The sequence below is a fragment of the Homarus americanus genome, unplaced genomic scaffold, assembly GCF_018991925.1.
Source record: "Homarus americanus isolate GMGI-L3 unplaced genomic scaffold, GMGI_Hamer_2.0 scaffold31699, whole genome shotgun sequence".
Classification (NCBI taxonomy): Eukaryota; Metazoa; Arthropoda; class Malacostraca; order Decapoda; family Nephropidae; genus Homarus; species Homarus americanus.
Window position 1 is genome coordinate 1 of NW_024723839.1, and position 12,051 is coordinate 12,051.

The 12,051-nt window shown below is 46.8% G+C and overlaps 1 protein-coding gene across 1 annotated transcript; it reads right to left on the reverse strand.

Annotated features, from left to right (window-relative positions):
• Positions 1-3,761: 3,761 nt before the first annotated feature.
• On the reverse strand, positions 3,762-10,287 carry LOC121863970 (the record flags this gene model as incomplete). The annotated part of the gene is made up of 3 exons (XM_042362830.1): positions 9,996-10,287; positions 7,358-7,468; positions 3,762-3,998 (listed from the first exon to the last, which is right to left on the reverse strand). Coding segments are annotated over exons 1-3 (616 nt in total), but the record flags the coding sequence as incomplete, so codon positions are not given.
• Between the last annotated feature and the right edge of the window lie 1,764 nt (positions 10,288-12,051).

Consider the following 12,051-nt stretch of genomic DNA (forward strand, 5'->3'; position numbering starts at 1 on the left):
GTATTCCGTGCCGCACGACGGTAAGGACAGTACCTACCCCAAACGACCCGATATAGGTGTGTGGTTCAGTCGGCACCGGGTGCGACAGACCACCCCAGCACCAGTGACGACCCGCATAGCGTGTTGTCTGTGTCGTACTGGCGGTAAGGACAGCATCACCCAGCACGACCCGTATGAGCAAGTGTGTGCTGGTCTCATATGTGTACTGGCGGTGGCGACAGCACCCAACACCAGTGCATGACCGGTATATAGTGGTGTTGGTCTGTGTCGTACCGGTATGACAGTACCTACCCCAGCACCACAGTGACGACCCGTAAGAGAAAGTGTTGTCGTGTCGTCGTACTGGCGTATAGCAGCACCCCACCAGCACGACCCGTATATAGTGTAAGTTGGTCTGCGTGTTGTACTAGGGTAAGGACAGCATCACCCAGCACGACCCGTATATAGTGTGTGTTGGTCTGTGTCGTGTACTGGCGGTAAGGACAGTACCACCCCAGCACGCGACCCGTACATATGTGTGTGTTGGTCTAGTGTCGTACTGGCAGGAGAGTGACAGTACCCACCCAGCACGACCCGTAAGGTAAAAGCTGTCTGTGTCGTGTACTGGCGGTATGACAGCACTCCACCTGCAACATAATGAACTCGGTATAGTGTGTGTTGGTCTGTGTCGTGTACTGGCGGTAGGACAGTCCCTACCCCGCACGATCCGTATATAGTGTGTGTTGGTCTGTGTCGTACTGGCGGTAAGGACGGTACCCAATCCCCAGCACGACCCGTATATAGTGTGTAAGTTGGTCTTTGTGTACTGACGAAGGACAGTACCTAACCCCAGCACGGACCCGTATATAGTGTGTGTTGGTCTGTGTCGTGTACCTGACGAGTAGGACAGTACCACCCCAGCACCAGTGATGACCTGTATATAGTGTGTGTTGGTCTGTTGTGTACTGACGGTAAGGACAGTACCTACCCCAGCACGACCCGTGTATATAGTGTGTGTTGGTCAGTGCTAGTACTGGCGGTATGACAGTAATCACCCCTACACCAGTGATGACCCATATAGTGTGTGTTGGTCTGTGTTGTGTACTGACAAGACAGCACCTCACCCAGCACGACCCGTATATAGTGTGGTTGGTCCGTACCTAGGTAAGGACAGTACTACCCCAGCACGACCTCATATATATGTTGGTCGCTGTTGTACTGGCGGTAAGGACAGTACCTACCCCAGCACGACCTGTATATAGTGTGTTGGTCTGTGTTGTACTGGCGGTAAGGACAGAATACCCCACGCACGACCCGTATATAGTGTGTGTTGGCTTCAGCGTACTGGCGGTAAGGACAGCACCTACCCCAGCACGACCCGTATATAGAGAGCTGGTCTGTGCTGTACTGTGAGACGACTGCTCTAATGTCTGTCTGTCTGTCTGTCTGTCTGTCTCATCCTTCCTCCATCTATGCTGTCCTTCCCACTCTTCCTCCCTCCCTCCCTCCCTCCCCCCCATCTCTATTTCATATCCCTTTATGACAATGGACGAGATTTACCAGAGCCCAAGAGAGGGGGGGAGGGGAGGGGGGACAGGAGGAGGGTAGAGGGGGTGGGGGAGGGGAGGGGTAGGAGGGGTGGTGGGAGGGGAGGGAGGGAGGGTGGTAGGGGAGGTAGGAGGGGAGGAGGGGAGGTAGGGAGGGGTGAGGGGGGAGGGGAGGAGGTGGGGAGGGTAGGAGGGGGGGAGGGAGGAGGGGGGGAGGTAGAGGGGGGGTGAGGGGATGAGGAGTGGGGTTTGCACTACAGGTGGGCGGGGTGAGTAGGCGTGTACTGAGCCACCACTGGATGATGGGGTGAGAGGCGCCCAGACGCGGCAGGTGAAGGTGGCGGCGGGAGGCGAGGACCCAAAACAGGGGCCACGTGCACACCGAGTGGTACTGTGGGTATACATACACGTACACTGAGTGACTGTGCTATTGGTGCACACACACACACTACACGTGAGGTCCTATAACACCATCTGTGAGGGAGCACTACACCACGTGAGGCCCTCATAACACCATCTGTAAGGAATTACTACACCAACGAGAGGCCCCTCATAACACCATCTGTGAGGGAATTACTACACCACGCCAGGTCCCCATAACACCATCTGTGAGGTAATTACACACCACGAGGTCCCTCATAACACCATCTGTGAGGTAATTACTACACCACTTGAGGCCCCTCATAACACCATCTGTGAGGAATTACTACACCACGTGAGGTCCCTCATAACACCAGCGAGAGTAATTACTACACCACTTGAGGTCCCTCATAACACCATCTGTGAAATTACTACACCACGTAGGGCCCCTCATAACACCATCTGTGAGGGAGTTACTACACCACGTGAGGCCCTCATAACACCATCTGTGGGGAATTACTACACCACGTGAGTCCCTCATAACACCATCTGTGAGGTAATTACTACACCACGTGAGGCCCTCATAACACCATCTGTGAGAATTACTACACCACGCCAGGTCTCTCATAACACCATCTGAGAAATTACTACACCACGTAGAGCCCTCATAACACCATCTGTGAGGTTACTACACCACTGAGGCCCTCATAACATCATCTGAGATTACTACACCACGTGAGGCCCTCATAACACCATCTGTGAGAATTACTACACCACGCCAGGCCCTCATAACACCATCTGTGAGAACTACTACACCACGTGAGTTCCTCCAAACACCATCTGGGAGGAGTTACTACACTACGAGTTTGCTGTTCCACTCACAATAATCTGTATGTTCACTGTATGTTCCTTTACCTTTCTCTAAAAGGCTTTTGTTAAACCACCAATGTATGTAATAAGTCATTTTATGTCAATGTATATTTGCAGCCTTCGGACTGCAGAATTTTTCAATAAAACCGTTAATTATTATTATTATTATTACACAACACACACACACACACACGCACACACACACACACACACACACACACACGAACACACACACACACGCACACACACACACGCACACACACACGCACACACACACACACACACACACACACACACACACACACACACACACACAGGCACGCACACACACACACACACACACACATACACACACACACACACACATACACACACACACGCGCACACACGCACACACGCACACATGCACACGCACACACGCACACACACACTCACACACACACACGCACACACACACACGCACACACGCACGCACACACGCACGCACACGCACACACACACACACACACGCACACACACACACACACACACACACCAAAAAGTTTTGTCAGTACTCACGGTTCACTATGATCGTGGCGGAGACGGTGTTGGTGATGGTGTTAGTGATGTGTTGGTGATGGTGTTGAGTGATGGTGGGGGTGGTGGGGGTGGTGGTGGATGATGGTGGTGGGGTAGTGATGGGGAGTGGTGGTGGGGATGATAGTGGTGGGGGTGATGGTGGTCGTGGTGGGGGTGGTGATGGTGGTGGGGGGTGATGGTGGTGGTGGTGGGGATGACGTAGGTGTGGGTGAGGGAGGTGAAGGAGCGTAGTGTTGGTGATTGAGGAGAGAAAGGTTAGTGTTAGTGGTTGAGGAGAGGAGGTGCTGTTGGAGACTGAGGAGAGGGGAGTAGTGGTGGTGATTAAGAGAGAAGGGTAGTGTTGGAAACTGAGGAGAGTGGAGTGTAGTGTTGGTGATTGAGGAGAGAGGAGGTACTGTTGGAGACTGAGGGAGAGAGGAGAATTACTGTTGGAGACTGAGGGAGAGAGAAGGGTACTGTTGGAGACTGAGGGAGAGAGAAGGGTAGTGGTGGTGATTGAGGGAGAGAGGGAGGTAGTGGTGGAGCAGGTAACAGTAGCGCCAGCTGTTGTCCGGGACGCCACTAATTGCAGGTGGGTCTTGGCCACGCCCCCCACACGCTCCACTGGTGACGCCCCGCCCACAGACACGCCCACACCGCCCCATACCAGGCCAGGGGGCGGCTCTGCGAATGACAAGAAACACAGGATATGAACACTACAACCACAACAACCATTACAGTCACCACAACTACAACAACCACAACCATCACAACAACAACCACCACAACTACCACAACTACCCGCAACTACAACCACCACAACCACAACCACAACAACCATTACAGTAACCACAACTACTACAACAACAACCACCACAACAACAACCACCACAACAACAACCACCACTACAACCACCACAACTACAACCACACAACTACAACTACAACCACCACACTAGTAAAGAGCGAATACAGTATTGGAATGAACGATAGTTATAGTTGGTTTATAAACAGAAGTGAGTTGACTGCTGCATACACAACAAGAAATACACACACACATACACAACAAGATATACACATACACGAGATATACACACACACACAACAGAGATATACACACATCCATAATACACAACAAGATATACACACACATCATACACAACAAGATATACACACACACATACACAAGATATACACACACATCATACACAACAGAGATATACACACACATCATACACAACAAGATATACACACACACATACACACAAGATATACACACACATCATACACAACGAGATATACACACACACATACACAACAGAGATATACACACATCATACTACAGATATACACACACATCATACACAACGAGATATACACATCATACACAACAAGATATACACACACATCATACACAACAGATATACACACACATCATACACAACAAGATATACACACACACATACACAACGAGATACACACACACACATACACAACGAGATATACACACACATCATACACAACAAGATATACACACACACATACACAACAAGATATACACACACATACACACAAGATATACACACACATCATACACAACAAGATATACACACACATACACAACGAGATATACACACACATACACAAGAGATATACACACACACATACACAACGAGATATACACACACACATACACAAGGAGATACACACACACATACACAACAGGATATACACACATCACACACAACGAGATATACACACACACATACACAACGAGATATATACACACACACATACACAACGAGATATACACACACACATCATACACAACAGAGATATACACACACATACACAACAAGAGATATACACACACACATACACAACAGAGATATACACACACACATACACACAACAGAGATATACACACATCATACACAACGAGATATTCACACACATCATACACAACAAGATATACACACATCATACACAACGAGATATACACACACACATCATACACAACAAGATATACACACACATCATACACAACAGATATACACACACACATACACAACAGAGATACACACACACACATACACAACGAGATATACACACACATCATACACACAACAAGATATACACACACACATACACAACAGATATACACACACACATACACAACAGAGATATACACACACATCATACACAACAAGATATACACACACATACACACAAGATATACACACACACATACAGAGATATACACACACACCATACACAACAGAGATATACACACACACATACACAAGAGATACACACACACACACACATACACAACGAGATATACACACACATCATACACAACAAGATATACACACACACACATACACAACGAGATATATACACACACATACACACAACGAGATATACACACACACATCATACACAACAAGATATACACACACATACACAACGAGATATACACACACATCATACACACAAGGATATACACACACACATACACACAACAAGATATACACACACACACATACACAACAGAGATATACACACATACACAACGAGATATACACACACATCATACACAACAGAGATATACACACTACATACACAACGAGATATACACACATACATACACAACGAGATATACACACATCATACACAACAGAGATATACACACACATCATACACAACAAGATATACACACATACACAACAAGATATACACACACACATACATAACGAGAGAGAGAGAGAGAGAGAGAGACGGAACACCTAGTAAACAATGTTATATATCAACCACGACCACCACAACAACCACCACAACAACAACCACCACAACAACAACCACAACAACCACCACCACAACAACCACCACCACAACAACCACCATCACCACAACCACCACAACAACAACCACCACAACAACAACCACCATCACCACTACCAACAACAACAACAATATTTAACCCTGTATAATTTTTTTTTAACAACTTTGATAAAAAAAAAATTTGTACCAGAAAAAAATATTTGTTCGTATTTATGTTTTAATTTGTATGATTATGATTTTGTTTTTATAGTATAGATAGATAGATACAGTATGGCAGTATAGTATAACAGGTATATAGTATAGTGTAGATACGTGTTATAGTATGAATGAGTTATATTTGTAAAGTATATAAAATAGTTATATATATATTATGAGGGTAAAAATTATAGAATCGTATTTAACGTCGTGATATAATTTTGGAGAATAAGAATATTAATTTTACTTAATTCTATTCACGAGACGTTTCTCTGTCTCTCTGTCTCTCTTTCTCTCTCTCTCTCTCTCTCTCTGTCTCTCTCTCTCTCTCTCTCTCTCTCTCTCTCTCAACACAGAGGCCCAGCCAACAGGACCATTCACTTAAAGCAGCACCGGCCGACCACAAGTCAACTTTTACCGCATGTTGGAACTAAGGCGATCCACGGTAGATAGATAGATAGATAGATAGATAGATAGATAGATAGATAGTGAGGCAGGTAGATGGATGGATGGAGAGACAGACAGACAGACAGACAGACAGATAGACAGACAGACAGACAGACTCAGTAAGTTCGTCATATATATTCTCATTGATTCAGTGTGTACATAAACAGTGTAGGTATTCGTCACACACACACACACACACACCTCACCACCTCCCTCACACCTCACCACCTCCCTCACACCTCACCTCCTCCCTCACACCTCACCTCCTCCCTCACACCTCACCTCCTCCCTCACACCTCACCTCCTCCCTCCCCTCCCACCTCCCCTCCCCTCCTCCCCTCCCACCTCCCTCCTCCCTCCCCTCCTACCTCCCTCCCCACCCCACCACCTCCCCTCACCCCACCTTCTCCCTCCACACCTCACCTTCCTCCCTCACGCCTCACCTTCTCCCTCACACCTCACCACCTCCCTCACACCTCACCACCTCCCTCACACCTCACCACCTCCCTCACACCTCACCTCCTCCCTCACACCTCATCACCTCCCTCACACCTCACCTCCGGCAGCAAGACACACCATCCTCACTGTAGCACCATCCTTATAGGGGCCAACGGGTCCTTCCAGGCGTCTTCCAACCTCATCCTGGATCCTAGGATATCTTGCAGGATCTGGAACGTGAGAAATATATCCTGGAAGGTCTGGAACGTGAGAAATATATCCTGGAAAGTCTCGTACGTGAGAAATATATCCTGGAAGGTCTGGGACGTGAGAAATATATCCTGCAGGATCTGGAACGTGAGAAATATATCCTGCAGGATCTGGAACGTGAGAAATATATCCTGGAAGGTCTGGTACGTGAGAAATATATCCTGGAAGGTCTGGTACGTGAGAAATATATCCTGGAAGGTCTGGAACGTAATAAATATAACCTGGAAGGTCTGAAACGTGAGAAATATACCCTGGAAGGTTTGGAACGTGAGAATTATGTCCTGGAAGGTTTAAGAGGAACCAGATATATACGCCTACAAAATTATTTTCTTCACACACACACACACACACACACACACACACACACCGTCGAGATATTCAGCCGGAAAAAATATGAACGACAAAAGAAATATCTAAAAGAAAAGAAAAGAGACGCTAAAAAATATATAAGATTGTGTATATCTTGTGTGTATATCTTAATAATGTATATCTGTGTGTGTATATCTGTGTATGTATAGGGGTCTCTGTCAGTGTCTTCCCCTGGTAGGGGTGGCGGGAAGAGGAGGGGGTGGTGGAGGATAAGGAGGGAGGAGGTGGAGGAGATAGAGAAAAGAGAATGGGAAGAGGAGGAGGATGAAGGGGTTGGTGACGGGGAGGATGAAGGAGGAGAGAGGGTTGAAGAATGGGGAGACAGATGGACGAAAGAATGACGAAAGAAGGAAGAAGAGGACGAAAAGAGACGAAGGATAGGATACAGATGGACGAAAGAATGACGAAAAGAAGGAAGAAGAGGGACAGAAGGATAGGAAGACAGATGGACAGAAAGAATGACGAAGATGGACGAAAAGGGACGAAGGATAGGATACAGATGGACGAAAAGGACGAAAGAAGGACGAAAAGAGACGAAGGATAGGATACAGATGGACGAAAAGGACGAAAGAAGGACGAAAAGGGACGAAGGATAGGATACAGACGGACGAAAAGGGACGAAAGAAGGACGAAAAGGGACTCTGGCATAGCTGGAATTACACCTCATTAATTTTACCATTATTTCTTGATATGCAGACCCGTAATGCACACTACTTCATTAATAATAAGTGTAATTCCTTCAGTATTTTCTATTTAAAGTAACATTAATAAGCTTGAACCAGGTACAGTTATAGTGGATGGTTATATAAAGATCGTAGGTACTGTTAAACTCTGATAACTTTAATATGAATAAATGATAAAGTATAATATGTTAATGATAGATAGTATGCAAAGTTTATACAGTTTCAGTACAGTCAATACGTATATAATTCCACCCTCTAACCTAACCTAACCTAACCTAACCTAACCTAACCTAACCTAACCTAACCTAACCAAACATAACCTTAATCATGCAGGTGCTAAACAGGGCGAGATAATACTGCAGAGTTTATCTGTATACGTGTGTCTTAAATCCGTATACAGTATTTATATAGATCATCTCCCTCATACTCACTCACTGTCTCATACTTCACTACTGTCCCCACATATCACCACTGTTCCTCATACTTCACTACTATCCCTCATACTTCGCTACTGTCCCTCACACTTCACACCATCTCTCTGCGTCTATTACATAACACCTCACAGGTTAATGAGTGACCTTAGGTAGAAGCCCTGATATGAACCTAACCTAACCTAACCTAACCTAACCTAACCTAACAAAAAGAACCCTTAAAAGTGTAAACAGGAAAGAACTTATTGATGAATTGGACGCAAGTAGACAAGTGCAAACAGGCATTCGTCGATCCATAGTTTACCATGATGAGATGTATCAAGTGAAACATGTATATGGAGCAAGTAACAAGATCACTAGATAACAGGATGTTGGTCAGGATATAAGTACCTCTGGCAGTATGTTCCTCAAGCAGATGTGAACGAGACTAAAGTGTGTGGCCAGACATATGGCCACACACTCCAACACTACGTCTTAGACTGTGTGAAGATAGAACCTTTTAGGGACAGGTCCAAGCACACTGTGTGTGAAATGGCACAACACTTCATCTCTAATGGCAAGATAGCCGACATATTAAGATTGTATCCACTTTTTTGCACTTAGTAACTATATCAGTTCTCATGTACAGAACCAAATACACAATGTGCTTGAATACTTCTCACGTAAATGTGAATAACAAAGTGTGAGGCCAGACATACTGCCTCACACGCCTGTACTCACGCAGTTGTGAATAATTTACCCTTTATGTACAGAAGAAAACAAAGAATTTAAGTGAAATACTATGTAACATACAATGCCACAATCTTGAACACGGGGTTTAATTATTCTGACCCTTTGTAAACCTTACTTTGTAATCTTTTTACGCCACCGCTCACAGGATTAGTATGGGGCGCACAATAAACTAGCTACTGTATGTGGTAAAAGTAAAATTAATCCTAACCTAACCTAGAAAGAATCATGTTTTAAAAAAGGATAAAACCCACAACTAAAGAGACTCAACTAACCTTGTACCGTGAGGGTGATTCTCTGAGACCATGAAGGAGAGGACCTGAAGTGTACCTTACAAGTATAGGTACCCTCATCACGTCCACGGACCTCCCTCAACACCAGGTGGGCGTGGGGGGTACTAGAGGTGTCAAACCACGCCCTATCACCCTCTCCCCACGCCTCTTCATCCCCCCACTGATGACCACCACCACCAGACAACCCCTCTCCCTCCTTCTGATCTTCCTCTTCCTCCTTCGTCGTCGCCTTCTTCTTCGTCGTTGACATTATCTCCTGCAGGCCCCTAGAGTCGTAACTGGAGGAGAGACGGTAAGTGGGTTAGGTTAGGTAAGATTGTTTAGTCTCCTTAGGGTAAACAAAGCTTCAGAATACTATAGTGGAGACAGAGAGACAGACAGAGAGACAGACACAGAGAGACAGACAGAGACAGACAGAGAGACAGACAGAGAGACAGACAGAGACAGACAGAGAGACAGACAGAGACAGACAGAGAGACAGACAGAGACAGACAGAGAGACAGACAGAGACAGACAGAGAGACAGACAGAGACAGACAGAGATAGACAGAGAGACAGACAGAGATAGACAGAGAGACAGACAGAGAGACACAGAGAGACAGAAAGAAAAAAGAGACAGTTACAGACAGAGAGAATGAGCAATAGCGAGACACAGAGATACACACACACACAATAACAGAAATAATGAGCCACAAAGAACGAGAACGAGAACGAGAACGAGAGCGAGGCGTCACAAAGTCTCTTGGGAGCTGTACAGCCACACCAAAACTCATCACCAAACTTGAAATTGATGTTTGTGAAGGCTAGTTGGGACGTGACGTATATCTTGAGGAGGAGGAGGAGAGGGTAGTGGAGGAGGAGGAGGGAAGGAGAAGAAGAGGAGAAGGAGAGGGGTGGTGGAGGAGGAGAGGGAAGGAGAAGGAGAGGAGAAGGAGAGGGTGGTGGAGGAGGAGGGAAGGAGGAGGAGAGAGAAGGAGAGGTGGTGGAGGAGGAGGGAGGGAAGAGGAAGAGGAGAAGGAGAGGGTGGAGGAGGAGGGGGAAGAGGAGGAGAGGAGAAGGAGAGGGTGGTGGAGGAGGAGGTGGGAAGGAGGAGGAGGAGAGGAGGAGGGAGGAGGAGGAGGAGGAGGAGGAGGAGGAGGAGGAGGAGGAGGAGAGGAGGAGGAGGAGGAGGAGGAGGAGGAGGAGGAGAGGAGGAGGAGGAGAGAGGAGGAGGAGGAAGAAGAAGGTGCTTTCCAGGTAAGATTTCACTCCACTAATCACTAATTGGTTTTGAGCATTTAAAATCAGGTGAGTAGGGGTCACCTAACTTAAGGTAGGGGGGAACCTAACCCTAACCTATAACTGTAGACAGGAGTGACGGTAGTGGCACTGTACTATAGGAGGGTGACGGAGGTGTTCCTGTACCATAACACCAGGAGAATTGGCCTCAGGTGTACCGGGAAGTGACGTCACAGGGGAGCTTAGCAGTGGAGCCCTCATAGCAGTCACAGCCACCAGAGACCCTGAGGAGGAGAACACCTGTGTCAACACTCCTGCCGGGCCTGGAGAGAGAGAGAGAGAGAGAGAGAGAGAGAGAGAGAGAGAGAGAGAGAGAGAGAGACTCTGTTAACGTGGTCAGAGAGAGAGAGAGAGAGAGAGAGAGATCGTTAACGTGGTCAAAGGCATTCCCACTACGTTGCTGAGAGACACGATTTGACTTCCATGCTTCGGCGGGCGTGGCTAATTATTAGGTGGGCCTAACTACGTAGGCGTATTATGTGGCGGAGCTGAGTGGGCGTTGCTAGGTGGGCGTTGCTAGGTGGGCGTGGCTAGGTGGGCGTTGCAGCAGGCGTGGCTAAGCATGGGGCGTGGCTATGGGCGTGGCTTGGTGGGCGTTGCTAAGTGGGCGCTAGTTTTCAGGCAGGCGTTGCTAGGAAATATTAAAGAGGAAAGTTAAAAGCGTAGAAGAATTGCAATACTAGAGAGAGAGAGAGAGAGAGAGAGAAGAGAGAGAGAGAGAGAGACCCCAGGTGTATCAAGAGAAGTAGCTTTATTAAACA